General features: G+C 37.8%; 1 protein-coding gene across 1 annotated transcript in view; it reads left to right on the forward strand.

Moving 5' to 3' along the window:
* The window catches only part of negr1 (neuronal growth regulator 1), a 154,572-nt gene that overhangs the window by 46,709 nt on the left and 84,284 nt on the right, over nt 1–23,579 (forward strand). The window contains exons 2-3 of the mRNA XM_036570697.1: nt 2,206–2,444; nt 22,667–22,792. Of these exons, the coding sequence (XP_036426590.1) occupies nt 2,206–2,444; nt 22,667–22,792 (365 nt within the window). The remainder of the gene's footprint in view (nt 1–2,205; nt 2,445–22,666; nt 22,793–23,579) is intronic.

Consider the following 23,579-nt stretch of genomic DNA (forward strand, 5'->3'; position numbering starts at 1 on the left):
TCTCCAGGTTGTGAGCATAAATGTGAAAGGCTGCTATCATAAAGAGAGTAAATACAGCAGCATGGCCTTGGAGAGTTTACTATTAGATGTGAACCTCTGGTGAGCTTTAAGAGCAGACTGCAGCGTTCTTGGACAAAGTCTTACGTCCAGATGAGCTGAAGATTAAGTTGTACCAGAGTGAGTGAATGAGAAAAGTGTTGATAAAAGAATCACTCATCCAAGCGTACCTCCTCATCTGTGAAACATGGTCGTATGGGCATGCACAGCTCCCAGTGAAACTGCCTCATTTGTCTTTATTGATGTGAATGCCGACAGCAGCAGGGTGAGTTCGGATGTGTTCAGAAGCGTCTTAACTTGGAGTTTTTCACAGCCAAAAATTGGAATGTTCCTCACAAGCCAAGTCAATCACGGATCTGAGTCCTATTGAGTAGGCATGTCTAAAGACAACAGTCATTGATTGCAAAGGCTTCGCAACCATCAACCTAATTTAACGATTTTATTTATCTTGTTACTAATGTTGCACTTTCCTGTAAAATCCAGCCAAAACACATGTAAGCATCTGTTTTTCGCAGTTCAGCCTCATAAACTTTTAACATTAAATAAATGGGCTAAAGTAAAGAGCTAAACAGCAAATAGCCACTATCCAGTAACTAACAAACTGCAGTCTTTATCCTTTTTATCAATGTAGAAATAGAAACATAGAATGGCCATTGATGGCCATTCAAGAGTATGGATATTCTTAATTATATCAGTTGCTGCTAACAATGATCACTTTGCTTTAAACAGCTGGAACTGCTTTCTTGGGTAAAAGTAATTGCCAATAAATCCATAGATTTGGAACAATGTTAGAAGTCTCTTTGCTTTCTTTATGAAAGCATTAGAAAAAGCATAAAAGCATACTTTAGGGTATAAAAGCATTAGAATCACCTGTATTTTAAGCAATTTTTGGTATGTTAATATTCTAAGAACACCTAAGGTCGTGTGTTCTCCCAAATAACACCACACCTGTGAGGGATAATACATTTCCTCTCACGGTCTATTGCTTAAATACAGGTGAAGTTTGGTTATCACAGGAACAGGGAGTTAGTGAGAAATTCTGAAGGTCTACTGCTATTGGCACTTGCTGCTGCCAATCAGTCAGTAATCTTGTTGAAAATTTGAGTCTTTAATTAAAGGAGAAAAGTCACATTGGGTTATTTTTAGTGTCAGAAGCTGCTACATGATGCCAGAGGTTTGAAAAACATAGGAGAACTCATCTCCCAAGAAACACTGCAGTGGCCTGACGTTCCCATTCACTCGCTTATCCCCCTCAAACTCAGTCACAACAGAAACTGTATCCACAACCAAACACTAACCCAGCTCCTTCAAGCTCACAACAGAAAAGGCAGTTTACCAACCGGGAATACAGAACTAGCCATAGGAGCAGTTGGAGTGTAGTATGATAGTCTAGCACGATTTACATTTTCATTGTTTATTCGGAAGCTCAGATTATGAATGAAAAATGAATTCACAGCTAACTCTACTGAGCTGAGACAAACATTTGTAACAATGTCAAGCGAGCTCTCATCCCAGCAGTTAAAGCAATGTTAGCTTAGATATTACAGACACCTCAACTGAGGTCTTCTGTTCCTGTCGAGTGTCCAAGGAAAGTGTTCAATCTGAATTTGGTGCTGTTAAAAAGTCCAAACTTTAATCCTTCTTGAAATTTTCTAGCTTGAAGAGTTTTGAACACAGGCGAATGTTTCTCAGTACAAATGCAGTTCAGATTGTTAACAGAATCAGCAATTTTATGGTTACCTTGTTCACAGTCTTTCAGCAGTGTGCGATAAAGACTTTTTTCATGCATGCCATTCAACAACACAAGTCAGCATATTGGCTGATTCAGAGTAAGAGCGATGGTAAATTCCACAGAAATCACAGATCCTTACAAAGTTGAAAAGCAAAATGACCTCCAGTAGATGAGGGGACGTGGTCATGCTGTGCAGTGCTGATACAGCCATGGCCCGACCAGCTGTAACTGTCCAAATGAACTCTAGGAGACGTTGCAATCACACTTTATGGGTTCCACAGATATTCCACAAAATGTCATGATTTGTTCTGAATGTTTATTTAGAGGGCTGTAATGTTGATCAAGGCTGTTTGACAGCGTGACTGGTCCCCTTTAAATGACCTAGAATTTTAATTGTCTGTCTTTTCATCTTTCAGGTGCTACCTTTTGGATGGGATCTCAAAAGGAGCATGGTTGAACCGTTCCAGTATAATATTCGCAGGGAATGACAAATGGTCAGTGGATCCTCGTGTGTCCATCGTATCAAATATGGGTGATAAACATGAATACAGTCTACAAATACAGAAAGTGGATGTAACGGATGAAGGCTTATATACCTGCTCTATACAGAGTGAACGCAATCCGCGGCCTAAAATCATTCACTTAATCGTAAAAGGTAAGTGTCATAAACTTCTATGTTAAAAATGGACAGTTATTTGTAAGTTGTTGCAAACATTAAGAAGGAAAGTGTTCCATCTTATTTTTTATAAGGAGATTTTGTGATCATGTGATGCCTATATTGCATTTATATTGCACAAAAACGACATATAAGCAGTATTTGCCAGTAGAATGCCCTTCGTCTGACACTGTATATAGAATCACCGTATTTCATATTTTGGCCAGTTGGATAGATCACATTAGTTATGTTTTTGATATTTTGGTCAGTGTGGCAGTTTTAGCCTTGAGCCGGATTTACATAAAGAATTCGCCTTGGACCGGACAAAATGTGCAAAGGTGCTTTATGGATGTAGCTTTGAGTACTGTACGGAATATAATAATGAGCTAGAGATAACAGGCATCCAGTGGAAGACCTTAAAGCAAAAATAGAAAATCTTCTGTTTTAACAAAAAGCTGTGCCTTGCAGGACCACAGGTGGTTGCATATTCAAAAGAAAGGTGAAACAAATGACTTGTGCCTTCTTGCTATGCTGTGTGAACATATCTCCTAGAAACAGCTGAGGAAAGTCTGTGTAGTCTGAGAAGGTTTTTAAATTATATTCTGAACGTTTTAGTCAAGCCCAACCGCACATCTGAAATTAGAAATCAGGAGGTTATGGGCTTATTATTCTTGTCTTCAACAAGATGCAATTGAAATGCCCTTTACTTGGAGAATTATCACTGGTTTATCCATAGTGGAAACAAGAGGGCAAATACTAAAATTAAATTTTAATGAGAGAATCCAAAGCTCTGTCTGGCAGTCTCAGCAACTCAATTCCTCGTAGCAAGTATAACTTTTTTCTAAGCGGTGCATATTGGTTCGGAGAAGTTTTGGAGAGAATAGTAGATTTTAGCACACGAAGTCATTAGCTTGACCCCAGAAATGAAACTGATTTTGTAGTGTGAGATTTATGAGTGCTCTAAGTTCACACATTATATGGCTAGTGTCGGCTAATAATGTTAGAACCAAGTTCCTCTAGCTATCCAGTGCTAGATGTAAGGTTACGCTTATTAACACAATATAACCCTCTCCAAAAAAGATCTTTTTGCTTAGAGGAATTAAAGGCTCACTATGTTTTTTCATTCGTTTTTATGTAGAGTACTGCATGTGCTTCATCACTCATTGGCACTTGGGAAAAACGTACACAGTAAATGGTGTGTTTCTATACTTAAGGCTCAAATACTAACCATGGATGTGTGGCTACTGGCTACTGAATAAGAGTTCGTATTGGGAGCCAGCTAATTGAGAAAAGTACCTATAAAGTTGATACAATTTCAGGACAGTATTTAATAAATGAAACTTTTTTCAAATGGGAGAGAAGGGGTGGAGCTTATACTCAAATGACTCAAATGACTGGACTATTTTTCTGAAGTCTTTGTTAAATATGATGTTGTAAGAGGGCTGCCACATCAGGAATTACAAAGTTATGTTTGAGAACTTTTGTTTATGTGAGCCAATCTGTGCATTATGTAATTTGATCTTTGTTTAGTATGGTGTAGTGGGTAACACCTCTGCATTCTATGCTGTAGACGGAGGTTCAATCCCCTGCCTGGGTAATCACTCTACATTATACCAATAAGAGTCCTTGGGCAAGACTCCTAACTCTACCTTCGCCTACCTGTGTAAAATGATCAAATTGTAAGTCACTCTGGACAAGAGCGTCTGCCAAATGCCGTAAATGTGATCAAGACATTTTTAACAGATAAAATACACTATGGCCAAGAGGGGACATCCCTCCTAATGGTTGAGGTCAGGTGTTTGTCACACCCTTGCCATGCAATTTCCATATATAAGCATTAGCAGTAAAATGGATCATACTGAAGATCTCAGTGACTTCAAACATGGCACTTTCATAGGATGCCATCTTTGCCACAAGTCAGTTAGATGCTAGATGTGCCCCAGTCAACTGTAAGTGCTATTATTGTGAACTGGAAGTATCTGGGACCACACAAACTCACAAAGTAGGGCTGCTAAGTGCTGAAGCATGAAACACATAAAAATCATGTGTCCTTTGTTGCATCACTCACTACAGAATGAGAGGTAGTGGAACCACGTTCTCTGAAGTGATGAATCGCACTTCATTATCTAGCAGTCTAATGAATCTGGGTTTGGAGGATGCAGGATGTATAGTGCCAACAGTAAAGATTTAGGTGTGATGATCAGGTGTCCAAGTACTTTTGGCCATATAGTGTATCAAAAATCTTCACCTAGAATATCATTTCAAGCTTTACAGTGTGCGTTGTTATACCCTTTATTGCCATATTCGTTAAATCAAACAATTTTGGTGAAACTGATGATGTTTTCATGCCATGAATGGTTTCTTTACCAGAACTGGTATGGTTCCAACTTGGGCAGCTCTTATCACATTACTAGGGTGCAGATGCAGGACACTACAACTTGGTGCAGCTTAGATTTGCATTCATCCCCCATCATGTCGAGGCAGGAAATGTCCTCTTGGCAAGCTGCATAAGCCAGGGCTTTTTCCTCCACACATCTCCTTGTTAACACATCTTTTTTAACTAAAATCCAAATCTTGTTCAATGAAAATATGCTATTTGACAACCACTCAGGAAGGTGCCTGTGTAGAAAAGCAGTACAGTCTTCAAACAGGCAAACATGTAACTGTCTTAATCTGCACTCATTCGTTTATACTATGTTTTTTTGAACATGTTAGATGTTATGAAATATCAAGCAGAATAATTTAATAATGTAACACCCTCCCTAGCAATATTGGTAACGACTTTATGTAAAATGCATTCTTGCTAAGTATTCTTTAAAGTTTTAAGAAGCTACACTCATGCAAAAACATATCCTTGGACTCAAAGAATATTCTATATTCCTCAAATGTGAAAGAGCTGTTGCTGTTTTTGTTGCTAAACTAGAGGCCAGTGTGTTCCTGTAGATAGGAAGTTGCATTTAAATCTGTTAGCAACATGTAGATAAGTTGATAATTGGGATAGTTTTGATTACAATCACAGAATTTCGTCAGTGCTAAATCTGTTAACTGAAACATTTGCTGCCCTGTTTTTTTTCTTCACGATGTGCACCATGGACTTCAGCACTATGTCCAGCTAATGAAACTTTTTGATGTCTCAGCTATGAGAATGTAAACTTTGTGGCCTGCTTGACCTTTTGTTTTGGTGTGTGAGATCTTTTGCCAATTGAAACTTTCTCCAGTAGACACTGCATTTAAGCCAGAGTTTGAAGATTTCAATTTTTATAGTTTTGACTAAATGTGGGAATGGCTAAATAGCATAATGTGAGAAAAAGTTGAAACATACAGTCGTATGCAAAAGTTCATTTCTGGTCAAACACGTTTTGTGAAAATGAGTAAAATAATACATCTATACAGGGAACAAACATTAAATATGGTATTTTCTGCACATTTTAGTGTACAATTTCTATTTATTTACAAACTGTTTAACAGTTTGCAGGAAAAGAAACATAGAATATAAATATGCAATAACTTTTGCACAGGCCATATTTTGTTTTATTTTTTTCTCCCAATATGTTAAATTCAGCAATTAACAGCAAATGTGCTTTAAAATGTGCCGTTCACTGTATTTACACTTGGAAAATCAACAAACCACATAAATTGACCAGGGGTGCCCAAACTTTTGAATACAAGGCCTATATACTGCTGCAGGTTTCCAGTACACACATTGTGGCAAATTCATTAAATCAAAATTTGTGCTCTGTGTTTAAATCTTGGTATGTAGTGTAATGTATAGGAATCATTATGGTGAATTTAGAACATGTACACATTCACGGTTATGTAACACTTACAGTGACTGCAGCACTAATTTGAATTTAGTGATTTTGTCAAGTCTGAATATTACTTAAAGCTACAGGCAGTGGAGTTTTATGGGCGCTACTCAGCTATACTCTTTCCAGCTCTGTGCAAGTCATATTCACTCATAGGGCCAGTTTCCCAGATTAATCCTAAGCCTGGACTGAAAAGGATTTTCAACGGTGAATCACCATCGGCATTGCAATTTAGTCCAAGACTGGGCTTAATCCGTGTCTGGGAAACTGGCCCATACAGATTAACAGGCAGTGCTTAGCTCTTATTTTTTCCCCCCACATGGAAAGTTAGTGACGAGTGCTTTGCCACTTGAAATTTGCCATGTCGATCACAATTCATTTCTCTCTGTTAAGGCAGCAATAGATGGAATAGATTAGTGTCTTAAGGGGATGACGGAGGAGACCGAATTGAAATTTCTGTGCTTGATTTATGTGATTAGTTGTTGTTACGCTGTAGCACTGTTTATTAGAAAGTGTGCTAGAGAGTCCATTAATCACAGCCTTCCATGAACTGCCAAGGCCAAAAGTATGATAACAGTATTATTACTCTGCAAATGTGTCACTTTTTTTTTACAAACTGCAAGATGCCTTATTATTTAGTTTTGCTGGTCTCAGTGAACCCAGACATCGTGAGCTGTGCATGGGTGACGTCTGAAACTGGTACAAGGTTATGTTAGAATTAGGGGAACCGAGGGAAGAAGGCAGTAATTTCACCTTGTCACATGTTAGTTATTCATCATATGACTACAATTGCAAAGTCTCTGGTTACAACAGGGATTTACATTTTCTTAAAGGCTTTTGTCTTTAAAATAGTATGGCAGCTCATTTCATGGTGGGAATGGCTGTAAAGTAAGCTATAAAATACCTAGTTTTGACATTGTTAGGTGAAAAATAGCAGGAGTCTGAAGATATGGTTGTGGTAGTTTGTGTAAAGTGTTATGAATACTCTGCTAGCAGGTGTGCAAGTTTCATGCAGTCATTACTGACAAAGGATTGTACAGAAGCAAGTACTTCAACACATTTGCTGCCTGTGAGAAAATGTTCCTTTTCTAACTAAGGCTCTATATTTGTGGTGGGCAATATGACAATGTTATTATGTTACTATGATAAAGTACGACAAAAATAGAGATGGCATCACACCACTTTTTCTGTTAGCCGATACAGGTACTGATCTTTTTATTTAAAAACTTTAAATATAGCAGTTATTAATTTAAGCACTTCTTGCTCAAACTAACTGTGAACACATCACACAATCACAGATTACTATTTCAGACAGATTTGCTACAAGATTGAATCTGATTTGTTCTTTTTCCCGTCCGATATACAATCCAGCGTTTCCTGATGATATTGGGCTGATACTGATATCTAGCACTGGATCAGTGCCGCTTTAGTCACAGGATGTTCCAAGTTTCTAAACATATCTTTAATATCATCAGTAATAACAGAGCAATGAACAACTGCATATTTCATGAAAAGAGCATAATTGAGGGGTTCACACTAGAGGTGTGCATTCTGACTAATTTGCATTTTGACTCATTTTAATATTTAAGTGTCTATAAGAGTTAATGAACCGATGTTTGATTAACCGCAGGTAAGATAAAAAAAAACTTCATGGCTTACACTTTTAAGTGATACCTCTGGTGGTAAGAGGCTAAAAACACAGTAGCACTAAAAATTTGCAGCAAGTAGAGGAATATATTAGAAAATATATCTAAAAAAGCTGCGAAAAAATGCGTAGCTTATGTGTTGGTTGAAGCGGAGACTAGCTTTGCAGATATGTGGTAAAACTACAGCTGCCTAGTACAACACTGGATGCTGACGAGGGCTCTTAGCCTTACATAATGTACTTTCTCCTTAGTAAACTAAATGTACTAAGATGTTAGTTCGTCAGAGGCATATATTTCCACTATATCTGGACACACAGTGGTGCAGTGGATAGCGCTGTCGCCTCACAGCAAGAAGGGCTTGGGTTTGATTCCCTGGCTGGGCAACCAAGGGTCCTTTCTTTATGGAGTTTGTTCTCTCTGTGTCTGCGTGGGTTTCCTCCCACAGTCCATAGACATGCAGTCAGGCGAACTGGAGATACTAAATTTCCCCTAGGTGTGAGTGGCTGCCTGTCCAGGGTGTTTCCTGTCTTTCGCCCAGTGACCGCTGGGATAGGCTCTTGCCCCCCCCGTGACCCAGGAGGATAAGTGTACCTAGTTAACGTCTGCTAGAGTAGTTAGCAGTTAAACTGCACTACACCTTCTCTCTTTAACAGCATATCATTGGCAGTTTGCTCATGTCCAGGCTCATGATTTGAAGGCGGTACAGTCTAATATACAAAGTTACTCAGGAATACTTGCAAAATTGTAACATTTTGCTGTTCTGGTAAAACATAAAAGTTTCAGTGAATTGTTAGTTTGTATATTTTCTCTTCCTGCATTGAAATGAACGAGTGCTCGAATAGATTTCAAAATTCAATTACTGAGACCTTAAACAGGTGTGCCTGTGCACGTCCCTAGTTCACGCTGGAGGCAGAAAAACGTGAGGCCCACTGTGTGGTCTTTTTTTTTTTTTTGGAGGTTCACACTGTTTTTTTTGTTTGTAATGCCACTTCCTGCTGTGTGTCTCCTTGTTGCTAAGCAACAGCAGCATTGTAACTGTCAGTCAGTTGTGCCAGCAAGCTGTCATTTAGATATGTACAGGCAGAAAGTTAAACTGCTACTATTAACTAGCCAACATGCTGCTGCTAGCCAAAACAACATCAACTAAAAAACTGCTTTTTGTTTTCTACCTGTGAAGGACTGCAATCACTAATCCCCCTCCATTACAGCTGTAACCAAAGACTCGCATTACCTTTGATCTGATTAGCCAGCACAGAAAAACATGCCCATGATGCAGAATACTTGACCACTTTGAGTTAAACTTTTTTCAACTCAGAGTGTCCACACAAAACAGCTGCGCAGGGCACATAAAATGCAAGGTGCCCAGCATGCAAAAAACAGCACACAAAACACATCTCTCAAATTAAAAACAACCAGAAAAACAGCCTTGTTCACAGAAAAACATGTACAATGTACCACCCCCACGTTTAGTCCTGTTTAATTGGATTTAGTGCAGCTCAGTATATTAAACATTGAATAAAAATCATTGTAATCACAGTGTTTGATAGTATCTTATAAAAGTGGCAATACTGGTGCAATGCCCATTCCTATTTATCAAACTTCAGAGAAACTAAATGGTGTGGTACTTATTGTGTATGATTGAAATGACTTTAAGTATTGAGTGTATTTTTGCCATATCGCTCACTCTTGCACTAGTAGGTTGTGCACACAAGATTTTCTGCAGAAAGAGTGGTTTAGTTTGTATTGTTTCTATAGGCAGCCTGTCCAGGGTGTTTCCTGTCTTCTGCCCAGTGACCGCTGGATAGGCTCTAACACCCCCAGTGACCCAGGAGGATAAGCAGCTTAGATAATGTGTGTATATGTGTAGTCTATATGTTTATAGAGCCAGAGATGGAAAAACTATATGTCTATAGTTTTCCCATCTCTGGTTCTAGTTGCTTAACTAGAAAGCACAACGATGCTTGATAGTTGTGTTAATGAATTTACGTGTATTGGAGTTATGTAGCCTTCTTGCTCTGGCTATTATTATAATTACAGTTGAATAATGAGAACACTGAGAACCTCTTATCCTAAAGTATACAATTGAAAACTAAGCGTAACATGTAATTGAAGTTAAGGGCAAAGTAAAAATGGCCTTTATTTTGAAGCTCTCTGTATTTGCTGTATCATCCTGCACTTAGATTATAATAGACTCTATTATAATAGGTTAGCTGTCCTGTAGACCTTCAGATGCACCAACCCTTTTATACAGACTATGCTTAACCTCATAATACTGTGAAGATTAAAATAAGATGTATATTTTTAATATGTAGCCTAATATTCTACAGAGACTGTAGAAAAAAGGACAAAAAAACTGTTTAATGTGAATGCATAGGACTTACTGAAAACACTAAAAGCCAAAAAAGAATTTCAAAGGGACACCGCAGTGTTTATTTTGACCTATTTACTGGCCAAAATAAGAACTCCTTTGGCAGACCACATACTGTTCTATTACCCGCTATTGTATTGGCAGTAGAGTACATTCGTCCACTCTGACTGCAGACAGCTAACTGGACAAGTTCACTCTAAAACAGTCTTCAAAGTGTGTCAGAGGAATACAGATTTTGAAATGAGGCTGCCTCATACACAATTATTTCACTCTGCCTTTGCGACACTAAGGGAACAACAAACCACTTCACTTACTACGGAAAAAACTTTATAAATCCAAAAATGTGTAGACGTCTGCTCATTCAACACTTCTTCTGAAATTAATGTGTGTGCACAATGTCAGTGCCTGTGTCAGCAGTGGGTTCACCTTAAAGTACCTAAATTCACTAGTTAGAAGGATGTCTGGATACTTTTGGACATACAGTATAGCCGTGATAACATCCCAGAGGACAGAGAGTTCTAACTAATTTGTATTTTTTTCTTTTTCTTTCTTTTATTTGTATCTATGTTTATTGTCTGTAAGAGAGAAAATACATTGTAGTATTTCTTTTGATAACAGACAGATTTGTTGCCATTTAATTAAGGTTGTTCTTTAGATCAAAAAAGTGCTTTCAGTTTACTGAGTGGTATTTTGCACCAACACACACCCACTCATATACTGTCTACTCAGTCCAAGTTTCCTGCCATTGCTCATTGTAGTGGTAGGTCTTTCTAGTAGAATCATTTCATGTACAGTTAGATGGGTTTACAAACTTGCCAGATCCGACAACTGGCCATTATTAGTCAGCAATTAATCATTAACTGGCAAGCCTAAAAAGATGGGACCCATCAAGATATTAATTATAAAATAACATTCTGATTGGCTTAGCCACTTTCAAAGTCATTGTAAAATACATGCTATGCACACACGTATATACTTAGCACACACGTTCAATGAGTGTGTGTATTGATGCACTATTAACATCTTTTTAATACTTAAAAAAAAAAAACATACAGCAGTTAGTTCCAGCCACTCAAGCTGATTGGTTGAGAGGCGTTCTAACTGTGCTGTTATTTCGCCATAACATCACGTTTTTTTCACAAACACTGTATCACACTTATACTTTTAAGATCACATTTGACCGACAGATAATTTGGTCAGACTCTGAAGATGAGACTACACTAAATTCCCAAACTGTCATCATCACTGAGCAAGCTTTTCAGTCGGCAGCTGTGACAGAAGAACACCTAAACAACCTGGAATTAGCCAGAAATGAACCGAATACCATTCGCCAAACAAAATGAGCTGTAAGATGTTTTACAGACTGGCTGGAACAAAACAACATTAATATTGATCTAGCAAAAAAAGACAACACTGAGCTAAACTTGATATTTCGGCAGTTATATGGCTCAGTCCGTACTTCAAAAGGCGAATAGAGGTGAACGGAGCTTGTTACTGTGACGTAGCAACAAGCTGCTTGTTAAGGAACTATAATTTGGCGGAATGAATTGCTAACATTAAAACATATTAAATGCCACGTTTACGGCCCAATTTATTAATTTCTTGCTTATTTATTTAACTGTTGTATAAAAGCAATAGAGCACTCGAGGTTGTGTGTTATCGCGAATAACATCACGGCTGTGATTCACCTGGGAGTGCAAAATATTAGAAGGACATGGTGGATGGCAACAGCTAACCAGGTACATTGAGCCAAAGCTAGTCCCTGTCATGGCATTCATTTTTGTTTTGACGTGACATGTTTGTTTGTGACCAAATCACAGCCGTGATGTTATTTCGTGATAACACACTCCCTCTCATGTTCTATTGCTTAAATAAAACATGAGAAAAGTACTGATACACATTCCCTACAAACTTCTGCACATTTTAATGCACAATTACTGTTAATTTGCTGAATTTAACATACTGGAGAAAAAATGAAAGATAAATTGTGGCTTCTGCCAAAGTTATGGCATTTTGTGTTCTACGTTTATATGTTAAACTCAGCAAATAAACAGGAATTGTGACCTAAAATTTGCAAACAAAAATGTCATATTTAATCTTGTTTCTTATAGAGGATGTGTTAGCTTATATTCACTTAGAAAATCAACAAAATGTAATTTGATGAGTAGTGTTCAAACATTTGCATGTGACTGTAAGCCTGTATATGAAGTAAACAGCTTGAAGCTTATAATACACACCCTAAGTACCAACTTAGGTTTAATGGAAGGACTGACAACTGTAGTATTTGAATGATTATATGATCAAATGCTAAAACGTTGATGAAACTGTAGTTGGACAACTGAAAGTTCTAAAGTTAACAGCCCACATCAAAACAAACATGAATGCCATGACTGGGGCTAGCTTTGGTTCAATGTACCTGATTAGCTGTTGCCATCCACCATGTCCTCCTATGATTTGCACTCCCACATGAATCACAGGCTGTGAATCACACTTTCTCTCTGAGAACTTGGATGAAATAGTTGCTTATTGCTTGTGTTTGTTTGCTTTCGATATGGTACATTATTGTAGTTTTGTTTAACCAATAGCATTGATTGAATTGTTTACTGGTCAGTTAAGGGGAAATCAGTTCATCATTTACATCCCTAAAAAGATCTTAGAGTTGAGTTTACCAGCCTTGTTAGTGTGATTTGTGGTAACTTGCTGTTTTGTCAGAGTGACTAGCAAGCTATTAATTTTTTGTGTAATACTAGTTAAAACAGTTTTAAAAATGGCTAGCACATCTAAGAAGCAAAACATTTAAGAGCCACTTGTGAGTGTTGCTATTTTGGTGCCAGAACTCTGGCTGGAAAAGTTTTCTGGGCAACCACCTTGCAACACCAGCTCACATGCCTGATTACACATCAAGTTGCAATCTCCCTGCCTCTCTTTCAGCTCAGATTCAGTATGACCCATGATGGCATCTCTGCTTGTTTACACACTTTATTTACCTAAAAGTTTTGAGCGGTTTGACTCCTGGTCTCCTGGTAGTAAATATATTCCTAAATAGCCCGCCCTATTAAGAATTACTGGATCAGTCTCTCTGTCTATTTATTTTTGCTTCACATGTAAGCAAGACATGAGCTAAGCAGCTCTTTTGTTCAGAGGAAAATATATAATATAGTATACCTGAGTCTGCAAAACCTTTTAAGTCTTAATATATGACCATAACTTTGTCATGCTGATGATCCTCCTATGCTAATGCATTATCATAATAGGGAGCTGTATGTATGCATCTGTTTGTGAGCTGTGCTTTTTCTCCCCTCATTAAAAGGAACTGCTTCAGGAAATAACCACTATCAGCTCTGGCTAATTAAAGTAAGTGACACCAAAGGTCAGAGTTTCTGTTTTGGGTGTCCTTTTCTGGAGATGAGTTTTGAAGATAAAGTGTAAGTGGCTTAATGCATTTCTTTTTCACAAGGATGGTGGTTGGGGCTCAGGTGATAACAGTTACTTACAAGTACACAACAGTGATTTAAAAAAATCCTGTTTAAACTACATACCATGGGTCTTGCTGCTAGTGTTGGTCATTTAAAATGCATATCAGTTCTATCAGAGGCACTGGCAGGAATTTTGCACCCTCTGAAAATTTAATGCATGGGCCACTTTGCCTCACTTCATTACCCACAGCAGAACCTCTCACAACATTAAAATATGCCAAGATTTAACCCTATTCTTTATTTTGTTGTAGCTCCAAAATTCCAACTTTTACTCAGCATGCAGGGAGCTGTGAATATTAAGGAGCAATATAAGCAGCAACACTGCTTATCAATATACTATAAGCAACTCAACTAAGCTGTAACATTTGCTTTTTCTCAAAAGTGTTGCATCTTTGCTTTTGAAGCAAATCCCTATAATGAACTGTTTTTGATTAGGATAGGACAGATGCATTATTCAGAGCCCACTCACATCTCCGCAAACATTGTCCCACTTTATACTGAAATTCAGTGCGGAATAATGAAGTTATTTCTGTTTTAATTCATACTTTACCCATGCTGAAAGATAGAAGAGTGTGTTTGGAGCACATAGTGGACAATGGGCTGCTACTTCACCTTCACTTTCAAATTAAACTTTTACATTTCAGTGGCTGAGGGACCATGCCATCTTAAAACAGAAACAGAGGGTATGCTGGACTTTGGATTTGTGAGAGGGAAAAATTTAAAACACTATAAATCTGCAGAAGCACGTTTTTTTAAACAGCTCAGCTACATTATTTATATTTGACAACTGCAGCTACTGTAGCATAAGCTTCCTTTCTATTAACAGCACAAGTTTATCTTCATAATCCATGTTTACCTCTGAAGAACTGGGTGACATACTGTCCTCTGTTGTTGCTTTTCTTTTTGTTATTTTTCTTACTGTTTTTGTGTTTTTGGAGGCAGATGAATTCTTACAGATGAACTCTTTTTACAGACGGTGACTGAGCTGAACCACCTAACATTTACATTTAAGATGGGTTGCTGTCTGTATCTGTATCTAAAATTAATGTTTAATTATTATTTAACGAATGAATCTTTGTAACTATTAATCTTTCAGTAAGCCTAAAAGTCACATGCAAAAAATGCTACAATCCTTGTGGGCCCCTGTCTCCTCCTCCCTAATGGTGTCCCTAAGTGCCACGTTTTAAGGATGCACCCATATGGGAACTGTGGGCCAATGCCGATATTTACATTTATGCCTGTGATTACAAATAAATAAACAGCAGTTATTTTAGGTATGGCTGAATGATTTGGAGAAAACATCTAATTGCAGTAGTTTCTAACTGGTCTTACTTTTCTACAGGCAGTTCTCTGTGTTATTTTATGAAATTTCCTCACCTTAAACTTTAATATTGTAGGCCATATTTAGAATGGCAGCTCTTGCAATTTGAAAATTGCACTCTTTCAAACTGTGATTTCAATATTAAAACGATTGATCTTTCAGCCATAATTTTAGCACAATAGCCCATCGTCACCTAGACACTCTACTCTTCTGGAGTACTATAAAAATACATCCGCCAATACCGACGTGAATCCTAAATCATCCTGCATCCCTGCTATGTCTAAACAATTTCTTCACGCTGTATACTTTTTAGAGTTTATGCCCATTTATACAAAGTTTGAATAAGCTGTCTTGATTGGAATTTGCTCATATAGTCTCATCTTTTCACCAACCACCAATCCTTTTTTCAGATTTTTCATTATTATTGAACAATTCCATTGCAGGCATTAGTTCATGCAGCAGCTTATCTAACTATAGTCAGCTTATATTGTGTATTTTGCTGCAGTGTGAGCTAAGTTCATATGGATTGCCCCATAGTGGGAGGTTTTGACTCTCAGCAGTAGTAAATATGCTAAGATATGAGCTCCATTTTAACAAACCCACAGTCTTTAATTAGCCAGAAAGATATTACAGAGAGAGCTCTCTGCCCTATGAGGCATATCTGACAGGGACAAACTGGTATCCTCAGATCGCAACTCTTCAAAGTATGTAGTTGTAGAGGAACTATATCACATCATTGACTCATTTTCTCATGTAATTATAATCTAGAATTAATATTTCCTCTTTTTTTCCACTTTTCTTTTAGCTGAGGGCATTCTCTTGATCATGATGTATCTCTTGTCTTTAATAGAATTCATTATTTATCTCAAAATGAACAGGGTAATTGATAAGCACACTTAGGGAGTTTGCGCGTGGTGTCGAGATAGCGAAGACAACGAAGGGAAAAAGACAGTGATTGAATAAAGACTTTGCGCTAGGTAATCGTGAGCTGAGTGCAGAATAACATGGCGCATGAATCTGATGGTTAGGAAACCCAGTGAAAACATGTTACATAATTTATAATTATTATATATCTTTAATATTTTCCTTTGTCCATTTTGAACATACTTTTCAAACTCCTCTGAAACTGCAGAAAGAGGACCTTTTGCTGGGTCACTCCTTCTAACCAACTGGTCAATACTGGACAACATCAGAGAATGAGTGTGCTTGTCCTGAAGGGATCGAATAAGAGCAGCCCACACACATTTTTCTGAGAATAATCACCCATTCCTGCCACCGCTTAAATCTTAGCTTGGTTTGCCAGACACTTTGTCATAGTGAGTCACCAATAAAGAAGGCAGTTTAGCAGTTTGTGGCAATCACAATAGCAAATTAATGGTTCTACCACTGTATTATTTTAGCTAAATAATTCTAGGCATAGTTTGTTGACGTACATAAGAGAATTACATAAATAAAGGTGGCCAAAATGAATTTCGCTCTTTAATTTGAATGTCAGTAAATGAATACATTTGAATACAATTGCCATTCAAGCAGATGAGAAATGGAGGTGTGTTGTAATATGTTTGCAGTCTTTTAGTCCATCCCTTCATACATAATATCAGCTTATAATCATCGCTGTTCTTTTCACTGTACTTGTTTACACATATGCCAGCCCACCAGCAGAATCATCTGACAGGAAATATTGAACATGCTGAGAATATTACTCTATCAAACATCTGGGAAAGCAACATTAGGAACTGTTTAGATGCTGTTTCACTCGTGCTACAGTTTGATTGAAGAAACAAATGGAATATATTATCAAGCAGAGATGCAGGAAGGTGTTTTAAGTTGGGGGTCCTGAAATTATATGCAGCATATCAGTGCTGTCGGAACAAAACCTCGTATCTCTATTTTTGTCATTTCTCAGTTTTCGACATAATCTGTAAATGCCTGTCGCTCTTTACATTGTAAATTTGATGATCAATGGACCAAAAGAAACGACCCAAAATGACTTGGAAAAAAGTCTGGTTCCATTGACTTACATTAAAAGTAAAGTAGGTTTTTCCCTTCTCCTGTAAAGTTACCATATTGGAGATACAAGGTTTTGTTCCGATAGCAGTGATATATGTGAGGTACGCAATGTTGTCAGGCAAAATGATTATTTTTTTTTCAATTTAAATTTGTTGGATAATTCATATTAAAAAGAGTGTGTCATATAGTGGCACAAAACTCAATGTCCATATTTAATTGACACATCAAACTACGGATTCACACCCTGCTCACTCTGCTTTCTCTCCTTTTGGACAAACTTTATGCAAATAGGCTGAGCCACAACCTATCATACTGTTGATATGTGCCATGGTAACCAATTGTGTCATGCCCATATTCAGAGATTCAACTCTCAAATGCACACCAGATGGAAGATATAATGTTTGATAAAAAAAAAGATTTTAAAAACAATATTAGGGACATTATTAATAATATAAAAACAATATTAGGCCACTTTGGTGGCTCAGAACTAGCCTACAACTCTACGTTCCCCTTCCGTCTTTGTGTCTCAAACGGTGTTTGTTTTAGCGACATAAAGCAGCCAACAGCTGGCAAGAGGAAAAAAAAATATATTTTCAGCAGTTGCAGTTAAACGATCCTGAAATCGACGTTTTGTTGATTTTCTAAGTGAAAACAGCCTCTGCAGAAAACTTAGATATTTTTTCTTTAAACATTTTTCTACATATTTTAGTTCACAGCTTCAATTTATTTGCTAAGTTTAACAAATTGGCAAGAAATTAAACATAAATATAAAATGTGCCACTTTTTATGGGTTATTTTTACTCAATGTGTTAAATTCAGTAAATAAATGTCTGTGTTTCATGTAGAAAATCAACAAAATGCAATTTGTTTGAGGCTTTTGCATACGACTGTATTGTCAGTGTTAAGATATAGTGCTACATTCTAAGAGGAAATTTCACTCTGTCTTTTTTTTCGTACTTCATATGGGTTTGATTGCAGTTGGATGGCACTGAAATAGTCGGTTGTAATGATCAAATTTCTTCCATAAATGCATGAAACTAAAATCAGCAACTTTCATCATGTTGCATTGTGTGGCATCCACTTAAGGTTGTGTGCTTTACCACTGTGGCACTGCAAACTGCAGAAATCCCATTGGGTAATGCAGGCTGTCAGTGTTTGTGTTTTCTTCCTGTGTCTGACACCTAATTAAGGGATTTAACTTGGTTTGTTTTTACAGCCTGCAGCTTGTATGGGGAATTGGAATCCTGTAAGAATGAGCGGAGAGTCCGTCTTAGCATAGAAAGTGCAATTTGCTAACCGCTGGTTTATATTCTAGAGGCGACTGCGTTTGTTCCAGTGGCACTGGCAGGTAGAATTTAGAGCAATTTCTCCAGTATGGTGCTTAAAAATGATTGTAGTGACTGTCACCCTGCTTAAGCTGGATGCATGCCATGCTCGGGACTGTGGTGTTCACTGCAGTCTTTGGCATTTTGCTTTATTAGACACTGGGGGGAAGGCCAGATGTTGCAAAATTTCGTTTTGCTTGGTCTTCACTATCTTGACTGATTCAGTGAGGCTGAATTCATCCGAAATTAGACAACCATGAAGGCATAATTAAGCAAATGCATAAAATATGTGAGGATGTTCATTAGGCTCATTCAGGCATGTTTTTGCTAATATTAGAGTAGCGATCCCAAAACAGAGCCAATAAAAGTGAACTTTTGCCGTCTCGCCTGGTGCCTGTTACCATGGCCACCGTTTGAAATGGCTAACTGCTTTGACTAGCACTGCAGCCACCTCAGCCTTTTAGCTGCTTACAGAGCGCAGTCCTCTGACACTCTGAGAGAGCGTTCTGGCAAAGCTCTGGAAATTATGAAAAGCCAGAATGTTCTCTGGCACACCGTGACTGAATTCATAAACACAGTCTGAGCAAACGAGCCTTTTTTGCACCTTACCAGAACAGATTATGATATTAATTCTTAATCTTTTCAACGTTTATGGAGAACAGTGTGTGCTTGGAAACTGTGAAGAGGCGTTGACCTCTGTCTATGTGCTATCTATGGTCTATTTAGATTATAATGACTTCAGACGACTAATTCTTTTTCTCAGGGACTATTTTTTTTTCCAACTTGGAAGAATGTAGTGATAGTGATAGGAGTTCACTCATTTAATCGAGCAGCTTAAATTACTGGCTGTTTTTCCACTGGAGAAAAAATAATTTAGGATAGTCTCTGTTGACGGGGTGTGCACGCCTATTAAGGTTAATAGAGGGCACACTCCTGTGTGTAGGATGCATCGTTTATTCTTTTCTTATTCTTTTGCAATTTCCATGAGTCATTTGTCAAGAACTGTTCTTGTTAGAGAATCTGTTTCCCCTGAATTTGGAGACATGTCAGCCAGCTACTGCGGTAGATTTATTTTCTTTATGCTAAGCTAAGCGAAAGCAGACCTGACAGATATTAAAACTGCATATGGTTCAAACATGCTGTAAATGAATTCATCTGACTCTAGTCATGGTTAATTACCATTACAAGTACAGCATAAAACTGTAGCCGTATATGTCAGTTTTGTTGCTACACATTATATGGTTTGGGCTGTGCCTCAAGTTTCACCTGTGTAGACGCAAAAATGACAAATGCGCTGTAAACAAATGAGTCGAGATCTGAATTTTCCTTGTCTCCTTTCAAGCCTTCACACGTGCTAGTCTGCTTTATGACAGGAGCCCACATCTTCCTCGACTCCGTAATTGGAATGTGGGTTGGCAGTAGGTGTGAAGTAATGGGGTCTTGGATTTGGTGGCAGCAGTCGGCTCTAGAGAACCTGTCAGAATCCATGGAAAGGAAAGCCATGCTCTCCTCTTTATGCCGAGGAAACCCTGCATTTTAATAGTGCAGCTGTAAGCGTTTCTGAATTTCAAAGTGGCGTCATTAGAAGCTTATTTATTCACTCTGGAGCTGGTAAGCAGATAACGCCTTCCCCATCAACAGTGGCAGCTCCATCTCAGCACCTCCTGCAGGGGCTGCGGGGGGGTCGGGGGGATGTGGGTGAACATGACAATCTCTTGGTGCTTAAAGAATATAGAATGGAGAACAAAAATCATGTTGATTTGACACGTTGATGAGGCCCTGGAAATAGCTATAATATTTTATCTTTATTTTCCCTGTATTCCCATTGTATGCTATGGTGTGACCAGGGCAGACAGAATGGAAATAAACAAGATAAAAATAACAGCAGCTGGAGGCTTTGAAGTGGGAGGCTGGTGAGGATTCAAAGAGTCTGAGGAGCTATGGAGGAGACATAATAATGGTAGTCCTTGAGTTAGAGATTAAGTAACATTTACTTTCATTATGTACTCAGGGAAAGGTAAAAAAGCTGGGGTTGCTGGCTTGTTGACCTCTGCAGCTGTTTGTGGTGACATTCCGGTGCTCTCAGCCTCTTCTACAGCTACTTCAAAGCATGGTGTTCAATTCCAAATATCCCGCCGAGGGTTGCTCACGAGGGTCACACACCACGACTACAAATGAAACTCTAATCTGCCACTTTGAGTGTTCTTTGTGTGAAATGCTGTCCATGTATTCGTTTACGTTGGGTTTACGTCCCTGTTCTTGGTGAGCAAGTGAAGTGTAAATAGTTGCAACTCCAACTTTTAAACCCCTGATTCATTATTAGTTACACTACTTTGCTTATAAGAACGCGATGAAAGGTGGCAAAATAGCCTGTGTGCCTTAAGGCAGGCAATCTCGGTCCTTGTGAACATAAATTGCAGCGAAATCTATTCGGAATTCATCTGCGCCCCGTTTTCCAAACGCATTGCAGTGAAAGGTGGTACAGCAAGTACCACTTTGACCATGCTCTCTACCAGCTGAGATGATTTTATCACTGCGATGACTTTGAGAAACTGGGTCATGATTAATTACTTAGCGGTCTGCTTAGGACATACAGATAAAGCTTCAAAGCCTTCCGCCCATTTCGAAAACTATTTCCCTTAAGCCATTGAATCATGAGTGACTCTTCAGCATGAACTGATAGGGGTCTTGATCCTGTTAAAGAATGATACGATCAGTAGACAAATGCAATATTTTCCATTTGGGCTATCAGTTACTGTAGGCATGTGTCAATAATATGTCTGTGTAAACCCATAGGCAATAACACATGGCTTTCAGACTTTCAGAAAGGGTTCAAGTACTTTATGACAGTAAATTGAATTAAGATCTGCAGTGTCATCAGGTTATAGATACATTAAGAATGTAGAAAGAGCTTAATGCAGTCAGCTGAATTGAGCCCTGTGGGTAGTTGAGCTTCATGCTTAATCCTGCTTTAATGTAGTAGAAGGTAAATTTTCTAGTGGGGGTTCTGAAAACAATCACAAAGTTATTTTAATCAAGATACATTAATTGTTTTTCTTTTTTTGTGCCTGTGCCTGAAACAGAATCCTCTTATTCAGATCAAAAATTACCACAAAAAGTGATTAAACCAGGTGCTGGGGGTTTGGAGGGAGTGGTCATTTTTCTTTAGCTTTGCCATTATTTGACAAAGATTGAGCATAAATTCACACACAACCACCTTCTTTGCTCCTTAGTTAGGGATCGTCTCAAAATTACTCAAAGAAAATGTGTTGTGTTTGTTGATTACTGTGGAATATAGTATTACCTGAATGTTTGAAAGTTCAGGTACGTTCCAATGTACTAGTGTCTTGCAGTGGTTTGTATTAAATAAATCAATGTAAAAAAATATAAAATATAAAAATCATGGTAAATAAGTAATAACTGGACAAAAGCCTAATGTTAAGGAATAAAAATGTGTCAGTAAAGTTTGCTTTTACTTTTTAGCGAGGCCAGATTTTTGCCTTTCTTCATAGCTCAATTGTAGTGCTTTGACAAGACTATTAAGTTGGTTAGTTCTTTAAAAAAAATATGATGTATGATGATATTCACAAAACAACATGCTGTGCTGCTGATTATGCTCACACACAGTGAGAAATCTGTCTGCACGAGTCATGAAAACTATTAATTGGAATTTCCAGCAGAAGCAAAAGATAATTACATCTCAAGTCATTGCCCAACAAAAAAAAAGAAAGAAAGTAAGAAAGAAAGCTCTTGAAAAAGTGCCCTCTGCACTTCACCCAGCACATTTGTGCTGTTTAGAATACTGGATTGGAATGAAACAGGGAGTGAAGACTAGCCTAGCGAAGTTGGATGCAGTTCAGACCACAGTGAGCAAATGGTGTGGGTTTAGAACTGCATCTTCCAAAGGCGCAAAGGGATTTGTTGATTTTGCTTTCTTATGACAGTTTACAGCCTGCTTTATGTTGGAGAGTAACATCAGGGGATGAGTTTCCTTTGACGTTGTAGACTTCTGAAGGAGCAAAGCTGGAGGGTGGAAGTGTAGTGAAACAAAATGCAGCATTAAGACAGTTTTTGTAGCTTTGCAGCTTGAGCTTTCTCAGCCGCATGGATTGTGCAGTTCTTTGCTGATAATCTGCTTTCAATCTGACACTTATGCAAAATAATGAACATTAAGAATCGTTAATCTATTGTCTAAATGCATGTAAATGATTAGAAAAGAAGCAGCAGATTTATATTTACTCAATTGTTTTGTTGTATTCTTTTTGTTTAGTTCCTCCCAAAATATATGACATTTCATCGGACATCACGGTAAATGAAGGCGGGAATATTTCACTCTTCTGTGCAGCCAGTGGCAAACCAGAACCTAAAATCACCTGGAGACACATTACCCCATCAGGTAAGCTCATTTTTATCTGTACTGTTTTGTCAATCATGTCTACAATTACAGGACACACTGAGCAAGTAATTTGACTTTTAGGCATATACAGATTTGGAATTTCTAAGCAGATATGAATAACACCTAATTAAAGATGCCGTATCTGTGTTTATGAGTATTGGTGTCAAGCTGATATCAACAGTAGATGCTGGATCAGAAGTCAGAGTGGGGAAATGCATCTATTAAATTGTAACAAATCTAGCCAAAAATTGTATGTGCTCAAATTGCGTGATGTGATGTTCTATGTAGTGGTGAATTTCTTCCTGAGGAGTAAAAGTGTATAAGTAGTTTGAGCATTATAACCTACTTCTAGATGCTCATCTTTATCACCTGGAATTCTAGTATCAGACTGATAATAATAATAATGATTCATTTTTCCCATTGATTGGCAAATAATATATCGGTTGCCGATTGGGTGCAAATTTTGGCAAATTCTTTTTATCATAACTGAGTACTGATAAGCCTAAAATCAAGGACACAAAAAACACCCATCAAAATAACAGTTTTAAAACTGATAGTTCTGTTTCTAAAATATGTAGGAACACAGTTTTGTTTAAACTGAGAGGCTGACAGCTATAATATGTTCATAATGATATGATCAAAAACTGAAAAGTTGACAAAATGACTGAAATATACGATCATTTGAAAGTTTCTCTCAGAGAACACAAACAAAACTGTTGTCTGTCTTATCGCTTGCAGATGTTTGCTTTCAATATAATTGTAATTAAAGTTACAATAACTAGTTACA

This window comes from Colossoma macropomum, unplaced genomic scaffold, assembly GCF_904425465.1.
Source record: "Colossoma macropomum unplaced genomic scaffold, Colossoma_macropomum, whole genome shotgun sequence".
Classification (NCBI taxonomy): Eukaryota; Metazoa; Chordata; class Actinopteri; order Characiformes; family Serrasalmidae; genus Colossoma; species Colossoma macropomum.